Source organism: Drosophila ficusphila, unplaced genomic scaffold, assembly GCF_018152265.1.
Source record: "Drosophila ficusphila isolate 14025-0441.05 unplaced genomic scaffold, ASM1815226v1 contig_791, whole genome shotgun sequence".
Lineage (NCBI taxonomy): Eukaryota > Metazoa > Arthropoda > Insecta > Diptera > Drosophilidae > Drosophila > Drosophila ficusphila.
The window spans coordinates 23,001,339-23,021,290 of record NW_025064737.1 but is presented as its reverse complement, the minus strand read 5'-3'; the positions used below and the strand labels follow the sequence as shown (position 1 = coordinate 23,021,290).

The 19,952-nt window shown below is 49.5% G+C and overlaps 2 protein-coding genes across 2 annotated transcripts in view; one reads left to right on the top strand and one right to left on the bottom strand.

Moving 5' to 3' along the window:
• Positions 1-1,434: 1,434 nt before the first annotated feature.
• LOC108088393 (endoplasmic reticulum mannosyl-oligosaccharide 1,2-alpha-mannosidase) lies at positions 1,435-5,061 on the top strand. Its single transcript, XM_017186142.2, has 6 exons — positions 1,435-1,817; positions 1,887-2,159; positions 2,324-2,825; positions 2,889-3,229; positions 3,288-3,475; positions 3,602-5,061. Exons 1-6 carry the CDS (start codon positions 1,731-1,733, stop codon positions 4,254-4,256), a joined length of 2,046 nt encoding a protein of 681 aa, XP_017041631.1. The 5' UTR covers positions 1,435-1,730; the 3' UTR covers positions 4,257-5,061.
• Positions 5,062-5,115: 54 nt separating this feature from the next.
• LOC108088390 overlaps positions 5,116-19,952 on the bottom strand; it is a 33,853-nt gene continuing 19,016 nt past the window's right edge. The window contains exons 3-9 of the mRNA XM_017186139.2: positions 16,886-17,049; positions 16,393-16,704; positions 12,683-16,289; positions 10,036-12,613; positions 9,836-9,934; positions 9,637-9,775; positions 5,116-9,575 (exon numbers count right to left, since the gene is read on the bottom strand). Coding sequence (XP_017041628.1) covers positions 7,377-9,575; positions 9,637-9,775; positions 9,836-9,934; positions 10,036-12,613; positions 12,683-16,289; positions 16,393-16,704; positions 16,886-17,049 — 9,098 coding nt within the window. The 3' untranslated portion in view covers positions 5,116-7,376. The remainder of the gene's footprint in view (positions 9,576-9,636; positions 9,776-9,835; positions 9,935-10,035; positions 12,614-12,682; positions 16,290-16,392; positions 16,705-16,885; positions 17,050-19,952) is intronic.

Genomic DNA, 19,952 nt, shown 5'->3' with positions numbered 1-19,952 from the left:
CATCTGTTGCTAGCTGTGGATTATGTTTGCCTGGTGTTTGAAATCTAAAAACATAACGATTTGACGAACAAAATCAGCTGTCTCTATCGCGCAAGTTGTGGAATTTAAATTTAAAGCATCAGGCGATCATAACTATTCAGAAGGTGGGCGCCGAGAAGTTTCTTTGGTTTCTGTAGAGCAGATTTTCTACTGGGCATTTGGCGATTCCATATGAGCAGATTTTCTACTGGGCACTTGGCGGTTCAAAATGATCAGATTTTCTACCAGCCATAAGCCCCGTTAATAAATGTTGTCACTCTTATGCATCTGTTGCTAGCTGTGGATTATGTTTGCCTGGTGTTTGAAATCTAAAAACAGCGATTTGACGAACAAAATCAGCTGTCTTGATCGCGAGAAGTGTGGAATTTAAATTTGAAGCATCAGGCGATCATAACTATTCAGAAGGTGGTCACCGAGAAGTTTTTGGTTTATTATTGAGCAGATTTTCTACTGGGCATTTGGCGATTCCAAATGAGCAGATTTTCTACTGGTCACTTGGCGATTCAAAATGATCCGATTTTCTACCAGCCATAAGCCCCGTTAATAAATGTTGTCACTCTTATGCATCTGTTGCTAGCTGTGGATTATGTTTGCCTGGTGTTTGAAATCTAAAAACATAGCGATCAGCTGTCTTGATCGCGCGAAGTGTGGAATTTAAATTTGAAGCACCAGGCGATCATAACCAGTGTTGCCAGTTTAACTTATTATAAGCTAGCTCTAGCATATTTAAAATTAGAAAAGCTTATAATATTTCTATGTAGCTTATAGCTTGAAATATAGCTTATTTTAAAATTTATCTAGCATATTCTAGTTTTATATGTATTTGCGACATTAACAGTTTGTTTTGTAACAAAAATATGCTTTATGGAATGAAAATACCGGAGCTTGTTCTTTTTTTGCCGATGGTTATGTGCAATTCATATGATCGTGAATATATGTTAAATCTATATGTTGGCTGAAAGTGATAAATAAAGAAAAAGCACATCATGCTTATAAAAAAAATTAAAAATTTTATAATGTCGATCAAGATGACGAAATGGATGAATTATTAACTAATTTAATTGAATTGCAAACTTTAAGAACATATTTATACGTAAAGCTTTAATAAGCGAAATGAAAATTTGAAGACCTAATCAAAAATATTGCCCCAATGATTTTTGCCACCCACATAAAAACATAATAAGGTTTAATAATTTCTCTAATTTGAGTGTAGCTTGTTTTTTAGAACTTTTTTTTTTTTTAATTTAAGCTTATTCTAGCTTAGTTTTTTCAAAAATCTAGCTTATACGGGCCTTCATCACCTGGCAACACTGTTTCTATTTCACAAAATACCACTTCTTATCGATACTATCCAAAAACTGAAAAAATAATTTATCGAAATCGTGCCTATCGATTTATTGGCAGCCCTAAAAATGCAGCTCTCTGAGCAATAGTTTTATAAATTCATATTTTGTAATTTTCGTGGTGTTCACCGAATAAGAACAATTAAGTTAAGGGTCAGGAGGAATTAGAAATGTTTAATGAGTAAAGGAACGCAGAAGTTGGGCCAACCCTGGTTTAGTTAGCTCCAATTCGACCTTTGGAAACCACCGCTTAGCAATCGATTTTTATTTGAGGCGAAGGTTGTGGAATTTCCTATCCAACTTTCCCATACTCTGAATTCCGGCGGCAGTGGCATTTGGAGAAACATAATGAAGGACGGCGGTCATATAACACTAACACTCTCGACAGGATCATCGGTAACGGTGGATGAACGGGGCAGGAAGAGTCTGCGGCGGGTAGGTGGACAGGGGAACTTGTGCCCCAAATCCAACAGTATTAACCAAACTAATCATTCAATCTTGCAGGCTTGGAACCAGCTGCCGCGTTGTCAGCGTAATCTCATTATTCTCGGCATAACAGCATTTTGTGTGACGGTGCTTCTTTGCCTTAGTGGCGATCAGCTGCTAGCCGCCAGTCTAAAGGATGTGGACGAGAAGGCCATGGTGGCGCCTTATCAAATGCCTCTGCCAAATCCTCACCATCATCCAGGCATAGATAAGGACCTGCCCGAAATCACAGCAGCGGCGCCTGCAGCGGAAGATAAGGGACAACCCCTCGCCGAGGCTCTTAGCGATAAGGTAAATAGGCCCCACTTTATTGATAAGTGCTTAATTGACTTAAGTTGTTTGCGCATAAAGATAGTCCTCGCTATCAGAAAGATTGGCCATTAATGTTTTGATTTATGGCCGCCACTCTTCAGTGAAACTTTTTAATGATATCTTTCTCTATCAATCAATTTCAGTTGAATGATTTAATTGCCTACGGGGAAGCCAATTCTGCTGAGAATGTGGTGCGTCTGCCAGAAACAGTAGTCGTTCAAGGGCCTCCGCAGGCTGTGGCGCTCCCTCCGCCGGAGAACAACAAGGAACAGGACACGGGTGGAATTGACATCTTGAACAACGTAGAAGAGCCAATTGCTCAGGCGCCAAGTGAGCCGCTAAGCGAACGCGAACAGCTCGATCAGGCCATTAAACATCCCTTAAATATGGGCGGAGTCAGCTTTAAGGAGCACCTAAAGAAGATCCAACCTCTCTTAGCCATGGGTCAGCACTTCCATGGGGCTACCAACGAAAGGCAGTCGGCGGTGGTGGCCGCCTTTAAGCATTCCTGGGCGGGATACAAGAAATATGCCTGGGGACACGACAACCTGAAGCCCATTTCGCAGTACTCACACGAATGGTTCGGTCTGGGACTGACCATTGTGGATTCATTGGACACCATGTACATAATGGGATTGGATGAAGGTAAGCGAGCATTCTTTTAAAAATATCTGGTTAATATATGTTATTATTTTAATTCACCCATAGAATTCAAGGAAGCTCGCGACTGGGTTGAGAACTCACTGCGCTTCGATACTAAACGCGATGTTAATTTATTTGAAGTGACCATCAGAGTTCTCGGTGGATTGCTGTCTGCCTATCACCTAAGCGGCGACACAATGTTTTTGGCCAAGGCTTCCGAATTGGGCAACCGTTTATTGCCCGCCTTCTTGTCGCCATCACATATTCCCTATTCGGATGTGAACCTCGGCGATCTCTCCGCTCATTCGCCCAAGTGGTCCCCGGACAGCTCCACCAGTGAGGTCACCACCATTCAGCTAGAGTTTCGTGATTTGAGCCGCTCCACAAATATTTCAGTTTATGAACAGGTAACACAAAACGGATAGGTGGAAGTGACATAAAAATTAATTAACTGACGCTTATCAGGTTGCCCAAAAAGTGAACGAGAAGGTGCATGATCTGGATAAGAACCATGGTCTGGTACCAATTTTCATTAACGCCAATACGGGAACTTTCCGTAACTACGCAACTATTTCTTTGGGTGCACGTGGTGACTCCTACTATGAATACTTGCTCAAACAGTGGATTCAGACTGGCCGTAAGGATAACGACAAGTAAGTGTTATAATTCATATTATAGGGTTTATATAGCTTTACACGTGTAACGTCTTTCTTTTAGCAGACAGCTGTTTAATTACCACTTGATAATTGTTTGCTTTTCTTAACCTTTGTTTATTATAGCCTTATATTGGACTATATGCAAGCAGTGGATGGAGTTCTTACTCAGCTAATGCGGCGCACTCCACGTGAGCACTGGGTCTACATTGGCGAGCTGATCAATGGCAAAGACTTTAAGCCAAAAATGGATCACCTTACGTGCTACTTGCCGGGCACTTTGCTTCTGGGCCACCAGAACGGTATGCCGGATTCACATCTTATACTTGCTAGGGACCTTATGGATACATGCTATCAAACCTACATGATGAATCCCACACACCTGGCGGCCGAAATTTCGTACTTCGCGCTTACAGAAAAGGACGATCAGGACATTTATGTGAAGCCAAACGACGCACACAATTTGCTGCGCCCAGAATTTGTGGAGAGTCTTTACTACTTCTACTCCTTGACTGGCAACCGGACTTACCAGGACATGGGATGGACCATCTTCCAGGCTTTTGAGACTCACGCCAAGGTCAGCGCGGGCTACACATCGATGGGAAATGTCAAAAATACGCAGAACACTCGGCTGCGCGATCTGATGGAAAGCTTTTGGCTCAGCGAGACCCTTAAGTACTTCTATCTGTTGTTCAGCGACGACCGCAAGGAAATCGACCTGGAGCAGTGGGTCTTTAACTCGGAGGGCCATCCACTGCCTGTCTATCCGCTCAAGACTTAACTAGCGCCTAAGCAAAGCAACTAGAGGGCAGCGCAACTTAGTTGCGCCAGCAAAACTAACTGGTAACCGAACAGGGTCGGTGCATTTAGGCTGCAACAATCGTTTTACTCGAAATCGTACTTTAGCGCAAATGCCAAATACTATGCTAAGCTTAGGGTTAGGCCGAGCACAGTTGGCCAGTCGAATAAAGCAATGCCCAACATCGGAGTGAATCGATTTGAACTGATTAGAACTAATTTGAAATCGCAGGGGCAAAAAGTAAAGTGTAAACACTAATTTTACAAACATTATAAAACTGTTTAAATTTAACCTATTAAGTATTTACAAGGCCATCAATCTTAATTACCCATTAACTTCGGTAGTCGCTTTAATTTTATATTTTGTAGTTTTTGGCCCCAGCGATTTTGAACTGATAATCGACTCGTCGTTTCTTCCTGAAACTGAAATCATCATATTGTTCGGTTCTAATAACTGTTATTTTGTAATAATTTATTTCCTACTGTAAGCACATACTGTAACTTGATATTGGGCTATTGCAAATTCATCTCATTAGCCAGTAGCATCAACGAAATCAGCCTGCAGGTTTTAACCTTGTAATCTCTCTTGTAGTTAAATCTGTATGTTTATGTTAGCATGATATTAGGAGCTCAGTTGCACTCAGCACAAAGTCGATTTGTGTGTAATCTTAAAAGTACGGAATAAACGAATCTCACAGGAAATGCGCCAATCGCATTTTTAATCCCATAGGCAACCTGCGTATTAAGAACCGAATCGATAATAAAATGCAAACATTTTTAAAATTGTATGGAATTTTCTTTATTTTCCTAAGAACATTTCACCCAGTACAAACGCAAATGCATGAAATTTGATTGCATTTCCTTTTATTTAGTTTCCGTTTTCAGTTGGGTTTTCGGTTTGTTGCGTTTCAGTGAGATTTATATTGAATCTTTCGTTTGTTTTGTTTTATGTACTTAATGTTTATGACGACTATGAATGGATGGGCTTAATAAACTATCAAATATTAAAGTTGTTTCCTTTGTTTTGCTGTCTCTCTCTCCCTATGCTGATGATGTTTAATTAAAACTCACAATGTTTGTTTAAAAATCTTTAGTTTTCTCTTTATGTTAAATTACATTTAGACACATTTAGCTGAACAATTCAAGTGACAACACTGCGATTTGTTTATGTGGAATAGGTGGTGGCGGGAGGGGCGACCGATTTGAGTTCCGAGTTCGATTTTGTTCTAAATACAACTTAAAACAATTCGAATTAATAATCTATCAATAGATTTAAATTTATTCAGTTTTGGGTTGCCAACTTAAATTATGCTATTACATATACATTTTTACACAAAAGTTATTTGTCTTTGAATAATAACTAGAAAGTTTCAAAATAGAAATACAAGATCATGCAACTCAGACGGGACGCTGGACAGGTGGGTGGTTTTCGTGGAAACAGGGTTCGGGTTTAGGTTTTGATGGGGGGAGGGGGGTTAGAGGTCAGGGGTCATGGATGGGTGGCCTGATTAAACGAAGCACATCTTAAAATACGGTACCTCTTGAAGTTCCCTTACAGACTACACGTAATACAAGCATTCCGTCCATGGTAGTACGTATCGTAGTAGGTGTGTTAGTGGTGGTATTAAAGTAGTAGTTAGTATTGTAATTGGTATGTAATTGATGCGTGGCGCCCGCCCTTCCCACGCCAAACATTTACAATTGCTTTCGCGACTCGCGGCTTGAGGCTCGCGATTCCTTTTAGATAAACTTCGTAGTGGCTTACTGAGTGTGGGTTTTTTGTATAGAGTTTAATCGTATTTATTATGTATGTTTACAAGCTAATCAGACATCTATATTTAAAACGTGGCACAAATCACAAGTCAGATTTGTCGCAAGATCAAGATACAATTGATACGATTCGTTAATTTGTTGTTACTTGTTTTCCTGTGGTTCCTCTTCCCGATATCATCAGCTAGCTTATCATCTCGTTTCAATCGATCAGTTTAAGTGTATAAGATATTACATTAGATTCAATAATTTATAAATGTTTAAACTAAATTGGCTAAAATTGTGATTTTTGAACTGCTTTTGGTTTGCTTCGTAGTTTGCCATAGTTGGTACTTGTTAATCCCTAAGATCTTTGCATTTGCTTGCCAATGACACCCGTAGCTATGCCGAAAAATTCTTTACTCTCGAATTGAGCACGTCAATAGGTTGGTTTGTTTGTCTGTAATATCAGAAGCAGTCGTACGTAAAGCGCTTTAAATGATATCTCGGCTGTTTTAAAAATGCTTAGCTATGTATTTTTAATCTTGTTATACAGTTCGGAAACTGCTGCATGCTCTAACTATTTACAAATGTTGCGCAACGTAATGTGTAAATAAATATATTATATCTGGGGCTCTAAAAATCGATCGCGAATTCATTTTTTTCTGCCTGATATTCCAACGACAACAAAATTGGCAACGTGATTTTAATTGTTTCTCAGAATTGCTTCAAGTAACTTAGTTATGAATTATACAACCAATTCGTTTTCATTCCTCTCCTTTTGCGCGTGTATTTTCCTCTCATCACTCCCATTATTTTCTTACGTACTTTTCTTGGTTTCATTTGAATAAATTGTCTAGGGGCCTTCTCTTAGTTACTGTAGCTATATAATTTATAATAGTGGGTTCCGATTGGGGCACCTCTGTGAGAAGCATTTGATGCTATTCGTCGTTTAGTTTTCAATTCACCACGTCAATTGCTTTCTTGGCTTTATTGGGGCTCTGTCATAATATATTTATACCGCACTTTCACCTCGTTCTCTTTCCCTTTTTTTTTTTTTGCTCGTGCATTAAGTAATTAGTTATCTGAGGGTGTTTCAAATATTGTACAAAACATTGGACTAAACAATACAAACAATAAGTAAAAACAATTTATGCTAAGGTCTCAACTTAGGTCTAAAAGAGCTTGTACTCGGGGGTAAAACAATAACCAAGGACAACTAAGACGACGGGTTTATCTATACAATCAGGAAGTCGTTTTGATCAACCGTTTTTCACAAGGTGGTGGCATTAAACTCTAGTATCAGACTGTTGGAGGCATTCTCCGCCGCAGAACTGACTGCTGGAGCTCCAAGTCAGGAGGTCATGATCGACTTGACGGGATCGTCCAGACCGCCGGTTACGCAGCTGAAGTCGTTCATCTGTCCCATGTGCTGGGCCTGTGCCATGTTCTGGTGGTGATGGTGCTGCAGGTGCGGCTGCTGCTGGTGGCTCTGCATCATCTGGTGCTGCTGGTGGTGGTGCTCCAGCAGAATGTTGCTGCTGGTGTCCGCCACTCCGCTGACAGCAGATCCACCGCCACTGATCAAACAGTCGTTCATCTCCTCGCCCAGCTGGCGACGTCGCTGAATCGCCTGCTCCTGCTGGCAACTGGGCAGATTGCCGCCCGCCTGCCGCTGATCGTCCAGCATGCTGTCGCCGAGGATAGACCCGAGCGAGAACTGCAGCGAATCGCCGCTGTTCTGCAGGTTCAGTATGCTGTCGATGGCGCTGGCCACATGACGACTGATGTCATCGTCGTATTCCCCGCCAGCTCCGACTGCGGCTCCGCCCATGTGGTTCACGTGCATCTGCTGCTGCTGCTGCATCTGCTGCTGCATGTTGTGCTGGAAGTGCTGCTGATGGTGCTGCTGCGGCTGCTGCTGGTCCATCATGTTGGCGTAGGCAAAGTTGTGCTGCTGCTGGGTCTGTTGCTGTTGCTGATGCTGCTGCTGGTCCATCAGCATCTGGGGGAATCCGCCGGGCAACATATCCGTGTCCAAGAGGCCATGCTGTGGCACCTGGACGTGTTGCTGCTGCTGCGACGACATCGGCGACGAAGAGGAGGATGATGACGCCGTGCACAGGCGCTTGCTGCTGTTGTCATCTTCCATGTCGCTGCCGGAGCCCATCAGCTGGCTGTCCCAGCTCCGTTTCCGCGACTCTGATCCGTTCACCAGCTCTCCATTACTCGTGCCGCTGGAAAGGAAGTCGCTGTAGTGCGCCTCCATGCTCTGCATCCAGCGGGGATTGTTGTTGCAGTTCAGCTCAATGTGATGTTGCTGCTGTGATGGTTGCTGCGTGCCTGCGTATTGCTGCTGCTGTTGCGGCGCCTGCTGAGGCGTCTGCTGCATAAACGTGGCGTCTGGCACCCACATGCTCAGCTTGCTCTTGTGGTTGGCAGCCGGCGATTTAGAATCGCCAAAGATCTCGTCCAGATTGGTCTCAATGTCGTGGGCATCGCTGCTGCCCTTCCCGTCCAAATGCACCGGCGACTCTCCGAACATGGCCTCCAGTCGCGTCTCCACGGACTTCTGGACATCCGAGTCCGAGCTGAAGAGCTCACTGATGGCGGGATGCTCGTTCTGCTGTTCAGCATCCAAGACCACCGGCTGTTCGCGCTGCCCGCTGCACGAGGAGACAGTCTTGACGGGATTGGAGCCAGCATGGTTTTCGCTCATGCAACTGCTGTTGCTGCTGCTCGTGGTGCTCTGATTGCTCTTATCGATACATCCATTGGGAAACAGGTCCGCGATGTGATTGCTATTGCCCATCATGTTGTTATTGCTGGAATTGTCCATAAAGTGGGTTTGGTGTTGCGCCGAATGGCGATTGATGGGCATGTGCTGGTTGCCGTTCATTTGGGGTTGCGGCTGCTGCATGGGCTCGTTGTTCATTAGGTTGAGCTCCTTCTGCAGACAGTACCATTGATCGTCCTGGTCCACCGAATCCACTCCATTGCCTTTGATATGTTGCTGTTGTTGCTCCATTAAGTTTCTTTCCTGGTAGCGATTCTCGGAGTTCTTGGCCAAAGCAGCTTTGTGCTCCACTTTCTTCATGATAAAACTGGTAGTCAACTCGGACTCGATATCGAAGTTGTCATAGTCCTTCTTGATATACTTTGAGGACTCCTTGTCCTGGTCCTCGCTCTTGACAGTTCCATTTACTGAAGGCTCAACAGTTTCGTGTCTTTCTTCTTGCTTAACTGCAGACTGTTGCGGTGGCTGCGACTTGTTGAAGGCCTTGTTCACATCGGCGCTGTTCTTCAGCAGATCAAACTTGTCCACGACTCCATCTGATTGGGCTGCCTTGTCCATCGGTTCCTGCTTAATCTCCTCTTTGACTTTGGCCTCTGACTGGACTTCGTTTTCGCCTGCTGGCTTCTCGCTAGTCTGTTCCTCCTTTAACTGCTGGTCGAGTTCCTTCTCAGCCGTGCGGATTTCGTTGATCTCGCCTTTAAGATCGTCGATCATTAGCTGCTGCATTTGCAGTAACTCCGAGGTGCGATGTGGCAGCTAAAGAAATAATTGGAATTAATTAAAACAAGTTAGAAAAGATCCATTATTGACAACTTACCGTTGACTCCTGCATCAGTATTTCTTGGAACTTGCCGTTCAGCTGACGGAACTTGTCCTGGAATTCCAGGGCAGTGGTTTCAAACTCTTCGTCTTCGTCAGAGGGCAACTCCACATCGTTTTCATGCATGCAATGGTATCTAGAAAACCATTATATGTTAGTAATGAAGTCACATTATCCTTGTATCATTGTTTCCTACCTGATTAGCCTTTTGACCGCTTCATCCTTGGTGCGGAAGGGTTTCACGTAGTCCGGCTTCAGACAGCTTTCCTGGTCGACCTCGAGTTGACGCACAAATCTGTGAAAGGAGAAGAGTTAGTAAGTTGATCTTGCACTTCCATATCTGCAATCCAGTTGGCCGCTTTTCTTAAAATCGGCATTGTTCAACCAACTACTCACAAGGAGAGGCGTGCAATTTTTGGTTTCTGCGTTGGCATTTCGTCCATTTTGCTGGGCATGTAAAGAGGCAGGCTCGGAATCGACGGCAGTGTCGGCACCAGGCTTCCAATCGGTCCGGTCGGCAACCCCACTCCTACTCCCACGCCCACTCCCAATCCAACAGCCACTGGTGGCAGGATGGGAGTTGGCTGCTGCTGCAATTGCTGCTGTTGCTGCTGCGGTTGCTGTTGGGGTTGCAATGGCGGCAGGGACAACATGTTGTTCACTTGCATCACAGAGTTGCTCGCGAGATTGTTGCTGCTGTTGCTGTTGTTCAGCAAATTCGTGGAGCTGGCGAAGATCAGGGGCGGTGGTCCGCTTTTGTTGAGCAAAGGCTGCTGTTGTTGCTGCTGCTGCGTTTGCTGTTGATGTTGTTGCTGCTGCTGCTGCTGCTGAACCATCGGCATCATATTTACTTTTTGTGGCAACATATTGATGCTTCCATTGGGTGGCTGCTGCTGCAGTTGTTGCGGTGTGTTTGGCTGCAGCTGTTGGTTATTGGATTTGTTCCTGTTTGCCGGCTCCTTTGGCTTTATTTGCAGTTGAGATTGCTGCGATTGTTGCTCCTGCTGCGGTTTCGGTGGCGCCTGCTTCGGTTTGTTGCCTGCCTGTTGCTGCTGCTGCTGCTGCTGTTGTTGGTGCTGCATGGGGTAGATGTGTATCCTTTGGGTGATGTTTTGCTGAGCACTTTGCTGAGGTGCTGCCGTGGCCACACTTCCAGTGGCTGTCGCTGTTCCCGTTGTGGTCGTGGAAGAGTGATTGTTGGGCTGCACCACATTTGCCGGCACGGCTGTCTTCAGAGGCTCCGGCACCACCGGCTGCAACTGTTGCTGCTGCTGTGGTTGCTGTTGCTGCTGCTGCTGCTGTATTGGCTGTGCCATCAGACTGAAGCCAGTACCATTGGCTGTGGGTAACATGCCCTCTGGAGTGGGCACTTCTTTCCCAGAGGCCAGAATCCTGTGCTGCTCCGCAAAGAGTCGCTGCAGCGCCAGATTTATTTCGGCATCGGACATTGGCTTGTTGTACGCAGCAATTGTTGCAGGATCAATCTCCGCCGAAACGGGCAGGAATGTGGACTTGTTCTGCAGCTTAATGGTAAGGAACTGGATCTGCATCTGCACCTGCTTGAAGACCTGTTGCATCTGCGGCGTGAGCTGGATGGTCTGCACCCGGGAAACGGTGTTCGGTTGCGGTTGTTGCTTCGGAGCTTGCAATTGTTGCTGCTGCTGCTGTTGGGGTTGCATCTGCTGCTGTTGCTGCTGCTGCATTTGTTGCGGTGGCAGCTGCTGCATTTGCAGCTGACTGACTCCGGGAGTGACCGTGGGCGATGGCATCGGCGCAGGTGTGGCCACTGTGGTGGCCGTCAAACTGAAGCTCGTTCTCTGCTGCTGCTGTTGTTGCTGCAGTATCGCTGCCGTTCCTGTGGGCTGCTGCTGCTGCATGGGCACGGTTACGCCGACCAACTTGGTGCCACTGGTCGTCTGGAAGGGCTGGATGCTGGCGCTCATCGTAGTCGTGGTGGTTGTCGTGCAACTCGAGCTGCCCACCACGATCATCTGCTTGCCACTCGCCACATTCGGCTGCACAATCTGCACCGGATTGTTGTTGGGCTTCTGCGACAGGGGATCCAGCTTCGGCATCGGCTTGACCACACTGGCGTTCTTTAGATTGGCCAGCTCTGAAGCGTTGGTTGGCGTGGCCTTGGGCTTCCGCACCGGCTTCTTCTTGACCACCGCTCCGCCCGCAGCTCCACTGGTGGCGGCCTTCGCCGGCTCCAGTTTCGCTTTGCTTTGATCTATTATCGGCGCCACGTTGGCCACCTGCTTGGTCACCGTGGTGGTCGAGGAAGTGGTGCTAGTGGTGGTGGTCAGCGTGCTGCTCGCCGTTGTGGTGATGGCCAGTCCATTGCTGATCGGCTGGATGGGATGCACGATCTGCTGCTGCGGCGGCTGCGGTCCCAGTGGCATGGAAATCGATCCACCGCCGCTGGTCGCCACCTGCTGCTGTTGCTGCTGGGCTGGCAGTGGATTCACATCGTTGAAGTGGAGCTGTCCCAGCTGCAGGCACTGCGCCAACTGCTGGGCGTTTATCCCGGCCGGAGCGATGAGCAGACGCTCCGTGGGTCCAATCGATGCCGCCGTCTGACCCGCACTCATGGCCGTGATCTGGTTGGTGACGCTGTTCAGGCAGAACAGCTGCTGCGTGGTGGGATCGATGGGCGGCAGGGCGATGTACCGCTGCTGTCCGTTGTTGGCCAGCTGCGGAGCGGGCGCCGGCGAGGGTATTGGAACGGAGATGGTGGCCGGCTGGGTGGGCAGCGTCGCGGGCACAGTGACTGGTTGCAGTTGCGGCTGCAGCTGCGCCGGAATCAGTGGCTGCTGCTGGATGAGCACCTGCGAGTTGAGCGGCAGCTGGGGGAACGATAGCACCTCGTTCTGCTTGGCGGGCAGTGTGGCCGGTGGCTTCATCGTGGTCATTGTGGTTGTGGTGCTGGTCAGCGTACTGCTTCCCTGACCCGACAACTTCCTATTGTTCGTCACTGCATCACAAAGAAGGAATAGTTATTAGTATTAAATTAATACCCTTAAAATCATTTAATTTGACCCACCTTTTACTTCAATTTTGGGAGCTGTTGAAACCTTGGAAACCGTCTGTTGCTGCTGCAGAATTGGCTGCGGCGGAGCCAGTGGCTGCGGGATTTGAATGACCTGCTGTTGCGGCTGCAGCATTGGCGTCGAGTGCTTGTTGGGATCCACGCGCGTCGGCTCATTGATGATGGTCACGTTGGGCAGGGCACCCTTGAGCAGAGCCTGCAAGATGAGCTGCGACTGATGGTCCTGCGGAGTGTTGGGGTCGTGGCGCAGGATCAACCGCTCGCATTGCTCCGACACGGTGAGCGTCAGACTCCCGGTGAGCTGTGGCACCAGAGCAGCAGCCGAGGCGGGAGATCCCACCGAAACAGATACATTCGCGGGCATTCCAGTGAGTTGAGGCGGCAGAATGGTGGCTCCTCCGGCGGTCAGAGTAGGCGTGGATGTGGTCACCGCTGCTTGGGCCGCACTCGCTGTCGGCTGCTGCGGAGGAGTCGCCTGCGGTATGGCCACCAGTTGCATCTGCCTGCCATCGCTGGACAGCTTGAACCCAGTGGATTCCGCGGAGATCGTTGGCGCCACCGAGGGCACCGTCGGCTGGAAGACCAACTGGGTTGACTGCCCGCCGGCGGATGCATGCCCTCCAGTTCCCGGGGTGCCCCCCATGACCGTGGCTCCCGGTGGCAGAATGGGCATGATCTGGATCTTGTTTTCCACGGCACTGCTCACGGGCAGCGTGGACTGGTGGTGGTTGTGCACCTGCGAGATCTGGATGTTGCCAATCTGACTCGGCACTGCCGTCGGCGTTCCGTGGGTGAGCATCAGGGTGGGATTGCTGCTGCTCGTCACCGGCGAGGGAGTGGTCAGCGTGATGGTGTTCACCGTGGTGGGCTGGCTGCTGTTCAGGATGGTGCTGGTGCTGCTGCTGATGGTGGTGGTGGTGCCGCTGCTCGAGGAGATCAAGGTGCCGCCGCCGCTGCCAGTTGGCTCTGGTTTCTTGGCATTCCGCCGCACCGCTGGCTTCCTTCTCGGCTTCACAGCCAGTGTGGTGGACACGGGATTTGCGTTTGCCGCCGGAGTGGGCGTGGCAATGGCTGTCGACGTCACCTGCGGCTGCAGCGTCATCCCGGGCAGGCTGATGTTGATGGTGGGCGTGGCTGTGGCCTTCGCCTGCGCCGCCGCTGCTGCTGCGGCTGCCGCCTGCTGCGCCAGGTGCTGCTGCGCCTGCTTCTGGATTTCCTCGGCCGTCGGCAGCCGCGGAGTGGACAGACCAAAGGGCGGCACCGCTGCCTCCGCACTCGGATCGATCTTGATGAGGATATTTGGTATTTCGGTGGCTGATTCGCTTCCCGCCGCCTGCGAGGCCGTCGCACTCTGCAGCTGCTGCGGCTGCGGCGCGGGAATGGTCAGGGTGAAGGGCAGGCCGTCGCTGCCGTTTTGGTTCGGTATGGAGATCATGATGTCGCCGCTGCTGCCGCCGCCACCCGTCGTCGTTCCCGTGCCTGCTGCACTTGGCGTGGCCTGCGGTTGTGCCTGGTGCGCTGGCTCCGGCTCCGAGGCCAGTCCGGTGTCCAGACCCGTTCCGTAGTCCTCGTCGTCGTCGTCGTCGCCGGTGATGCCGCAGAACTTCATCACATCGCCCAGATCCAGCTTGCCGTTGCTGCTCCGCTGGATGGTCGTCGGCGGTGGCGAGGGCGACTTGGAGCGCACAGTTGGCGCGGTCGTGGCTGCAATGGCAATCTTCTGGGGCGTCGGCGGTCTGATCTCCACAGGCACCACCGTCGGTGTGGCCGCTAGTGGAGTTGCCACTGCCGCTGGCGCCTGCTTCTTCTTGCGAGGACGCGGCTTCTTCTTGGGTTCCGGCACCGCGGTGGAGTGCACGGATTGCTGCGCCTGCTGCACCTGCGACTGGGTCTGCTGCAACTGGTGCTGCAGCTGCTGGATCTGCGCCTGCTGCTGCTGTTGCTGCTGCTGCTGCAGTTGGATGGTGGCCATCGCCGCCTGCTGCTGCTGCTGCTGCATCATCGGCACCGGCGTGGGTTGACGCAGTGGCTCCGGCGTCACGGCCAGCGGCACATGTGCCGGCGAGGATTGGGTGAAGAGCTCCGTGGTGCTCGTCGCTCCGCCAGTGGTCGCACCCGGTGCCTGGGGCGTCTGAAAGGCGTTGGCTATCTGCTGGATGTGCGCCCCGTTCAGCTGGTTCAGATTGATGGTGGCGCCGCCCAGACTCTGCTGCAGATGAGCCGGCAGTTGGGAAATGGCCGTGAGGCCGTTGGGCATCTGGATTTGGGCCGCCGCCAGCTGGAGGTTCTGCAGCTGGGCGGCCACGCTCTGGCCGAGGAGCTGGGTGTTCAGAGTGGCCGTCGTGGCAAACGGCTGAGATCGTGGCGCCTGCGCCTGTGCCTGGGCCTGGGCCTGCGCCTGGGCAAGCGCCGCATGGAGGCCGGTGAGCTGCGTGCCCGACTTGATGGCGCTCTGGAACTGGCCGGTCGCCGTCTGGTGGATGAGGTTCGCCTGCGAGGACACAATGAAGGTGGGCGCGGCAGCCAGCTGCATGGTCGCTCCATTGGTGCCCACTATCCGCAGCAGTTGCTGCTGCGCCGGCTGCGTCTGCAGCTGCGGCTGCCCGCGGGCATTCTGCTGGATGACCAGCGAGGGCGTCGTGGTCAACTGCGGCGTGGGCGGGCGCAGGATGAGCTGCACTCCCTGCGGATTCTGCTGCACCAGCACGGGCATCTGGTTGAGGAGCAGCTGCTGCGGCTGACTGGCGGTGGCAGGTAACAGGATCTGCTGTTGCTGCTGCTGCTGCTGTTGGGTGGGATTGTTGGACTGGCCGCCGGCTTGCTGTTGTACTGTCTGCGAGATCTGTGCTCCTCCCGCCGCCGTTGAGCCCTTCTTCTGCTGCTGGAGCTCCTGCTGCGGCTTGGGCAGGATCTGTTGCGGTGCCTTGCCGGACTTGCCGGTCGGCATTCCTGTGACGCCGGCATTGCCAACGAACCGATGTTGCTGCTGCTGCTGTGGCTGTTGCTGCTGGAGAGGCTGAGGTTGCTGCTGCTGCTGCTGTTGTTGTTGCTGCTGCTGCTGGATGGGCTGCTGTTGCTGCGGAGTGGTGGCTATGAGCTGGCCCTGCGGTCCCTGGATGAACTGGAAGACCTGCTGCGCCGCCTGTTGCTGCTGCGGCTGCTGGGAGATGGTGAACTGCTGGGACAGCATCTGCACGGGTTGCGGCTGCGGAGTCGGTGGCTTGATCGCAGCCGCTGCAATGGCTCCGCTTGGACTCGGAATGGGGCTGTCCGCTATCAGGGGACTGCTGCTCTGGTAGTGCTGGAACTGCTGCTGCTGCTGCTGCTGGTGTTGCTGCTGCTGGTGGTGTTGCCCCTTCTGGCTCTTTTGCGGACCCTTGGCGCTGCTGCTGACCACACTGCTGCCGGCTGCCGTGGCGAACGAGGTGGGCGTGCTGATGGCGGTGGCATTGAACTGTCCATAGCCTCCGCCTCCGGCTGCCACCGCAGTCGCACTGCTGAGCGAGGTGGGTGCAACGGCGCTGCTGAAGATCTGGTGGCCCAGCTGTTGCTGTTGTTGCTGCTGCTGCTGCTGCTGCTGGGTGGCCCGCTTTGTGCCCTTCTGCAATGCAAACAAGAAATGCAATATAATAGAGAGTTTATTAAATGGTAAAAATGTATCCCTTATTTTATTTAAATAGATATTCATTCATTCCATTTCTTACCTTATTAAGCTGGATATTGTTCGATCCCACCAGAGTGGCATTCAGCTCGTTCCCGATGGCATTGCTGTGCAGGGCGACTCCGATTCCCACTCCGGAACTGCTAGCAGCTCCTACTCCGGCACTCAGGCCGGTGGCTCCAGCTCCTCCGGCGGCGGTGGCTATGAGGCCACCACTGGTCACGCCGATGACCGTTGTGGCAGCGGCCGGCGATTGTGAGGGGCTCGGCTGAAAGACGACGGTTCCAGCATTGGGACTGCCATTGGTGAACTGGTGGATGGACTGTCTCCTGCCAGGCGTCGCCGCCTTGCGCTCCTACAACGGGAAAAGGTATAATATAAGGTATAATGGATTGTATTTCCATATAGGATTTGCCAGATTTCCGAGTTCCCGAAACTGAACCCGAAATTACACAAACTTTACTAATAAATCCCCCTCCACTAAATTTATTTTTATATTGCATTTTTTTGGGGCTTTCTCTTAGAGATCAACTTACGTGTTCCTGGGGATTGCTGTTGGCGTTTACTTGACTGCCACCGGCTACGAGCACCACATCCTGTGGGAACGGCGAGAGCGATGGCGATGGTTGCAGACGAGGGCTAGCTGAGATCGATGGCGATGGACTGGGCGTCAGAAACGGACCCGGAGGAGACAATATTCCTGGAAGCGAAACGAAACGGAGCGAAGAACGCAAGGGCGAAATTAATATTTGCTTACCAAATCGGGCACAAAGTTGACCCAAATATATAAACATATATATATGTATAAATGAAAGTGTGAGAGTGTTGTGTGTGTGTGTGTGTGTATGTGGGCATATCTGGAGCTGCAATCGTTTTTTGGTACGTGACCAAAGTGGCAACTGTCCTCGGCAACTCCAAGTGCCTCTCTCACACAGATAGCACTGCCAACCAGCCAGCCATCCAGCCAGCAAACCAGCAGAAGCAGTGGCGGCGGCGCATCTCCCATAATTGTCCGCCATTTCACAAAGTTGTTTACTCTGCCCCTTGGCCCTACTTTTTAGTACTTTTGGTAGTAGTGCTTCCCCCCTGTGCACACAAAAGCGAGGCAACTTAGCACATTTTCAAACACCAGCTGAGGAGAAGCCACTTACACAGCGACACACGAACGCCAAAGCAGCCGGAGCAGCAGGGAGATACAACGAACGATTCGGTTTTGGGCCAGAACCAGTTTCATTTCGAGAGTTCTTTGCACTTCTTCTCCAGCTCGAGTATCATTTTCTCTCACTCAGCTTTTGTTCGAATTTTTCGGGCCTTCAGACAATGCCACACTCTGCTTTCAGCTTTCAAAATATTGGCAGCCGAAGGCAGGGACAATCTCGGAACAGGCATTTAATTCAATTGGAGGCTCGCTTTCAGCACTTCCCGAGGCGATGTGTGGCAAGGTGTGGAGCTTAGGCAGAGTTAATCCACCGGAAATGCTCTTTTTATGGCTTTAGAGACCCATTTAAATCTATTAAATTATGTCCTTTGTCCAGCACACCCATATGGTTCAATAATTCGATACTTTGACCAAGTAAATTGTATTAAGCCCTCTTCGAAGGCTCTTGTACGCAGCTTCACAGGAATAATTTGCATATATTGCCGCAGCTGGAAAACGACGACGACGAAGTGGGAAAGGAGGAAGGAATCCTGGCAAAGGGGATGGGGGGCAGCCAGCAGATGCAAGTGAAGAGCGCCAGAAATTGGAGCCCAAAGGGAATGTAATACTCAAACGTTAACAACCAACCAGCCTCCAAGTTGCGTTCGATATTACTCTTATGCAACAGTTAAGCTTAAGAAGGTTTAACAACCAGCAGAAGTCAGGTTAAAACATCAAGCTTTATTAAGTACTTCAAATTTAAACATTCTTGAAATAGCAGAACTAGTTTGTGTGTTAATTATTGATTCCATAATTTATTAATCTTTCTCTTTTCTTATTAAAAATATCACGGAAACTGGAACTATAAATTTTTGCATATATTACCTAACCATTTCTACCTCGAACCTACTTTAGATTCTTAATATTAAAGTAAAACCGAATATTATCTTCCTGATATTGTTGGGTTCTTATCCCCCGAAAGAGTATGGATAGGCATAAAAGGCGGATATGCGGACATAAGCATGCATCAAAATCGACATCATCGTCTGGTTGTCGGCAACTGAAAGGATTGGAGGTGGAAGCAAGGAAGGCAGGAGGTGGCTTCGCTGCAGTGTTTCGAAGTCGGCTGCCGTCGTCGTAGCATCATTATCGACGGCAAAACTAAATGCGAAAGAATTTAACAAGCGCCCTTTGCATCATCTGCCTACACGGCACACCTTCCTCCTCCTTTCGAATGCCGCCCCCCGCTGGCAGCAGCCGTTCAGCCGTTGCCATTGCCATTCAATCCTCATCATCGCAAGATGGCCAGGAGGGCAAGGCGGCCAAGGAGCGAGGGGCAGGAGTAGCGAAGGAGGCAGATTGTGTTGGCCGTGATATATATTCCTGGCAACGAGTAATGCGAGTCTGTGTTGCCTTTTGTGTTAGTGTGCGCATGTTGTTGCCTGGTTGGTTGGTTGGTTGCCTGGGCGATGTTTGTTTGCAGCCACCAAAGGATTGCGAAGCGGAGGATGAGCCGATATGGCTCACAAGTCCAAATCAAAAGCAGCTACAACAACAACTACAAAAGAGAGCACCTCGTGTGTACACTCTGCTTCGCAACTGAATGGCGAAATCGGGGATTATCCCCTTTTTCAGCTTGACTTGCCTTTGACGATGTTGACGCAGCATTTTCATTTCAATTACGTAATTAGATAAATGTATAAATTTAATGGGATCAGGTTTTTGCGACCCTAATTAGATTGAAAATAGTAACTTCTGGATTATAATTAGAAAATCCTGGTGACAGGGGAGAAGAAAAGGGATTAACACATTAGATTTTTTGAAAAGGTGACTATTTAAACTAAGATTACCGAAGTCCTTATTGAGAATTTAGATACCTGACACTTCAATCTTAATGAAGGCCATAAAAAACAAATTTAGCCATTCATAGTTCTTAATCACCAGGGATTAACAAAGATAATTAAATGAGAGGATCGCAAAGACCTCAATTAAAACATAATTATTTTATTTACAGCATCAGGCGACGTTATAATTAAGGCGGCTTCCTGCTAAAAGTATCCTTCGATGGGCAGCCAGCGATATCTTTGACACGACAACTCCCCTTTCTGCAGTCTTTAATTAAACAGTTAGCAGGCAGGCGGGGAAAGCGAGACGGCAGAGCCTCGGTAATTTCACACAAAGGCAAACCACAAACGCAACTAACAGGCGGATGGCTGGGTGGCCAGTGGGTGGCGGCCAAAGGCAGCACAAAAAAATATTTGAAAGAGAAACTAAAGGATAAATTGACAAGCAGACACAGATACACACCAACACACACACACACACACGCGGACACACTAACGGAGTCAACATAGATACGCCAAACTTTTTGCCCGACGAACCACAGATGAGCGCACTTTTGGCTGCCGCCTGACATGGCGAAAATGGTCGGTATGGATGCATGGATGGATCCTGGATGTTGGATG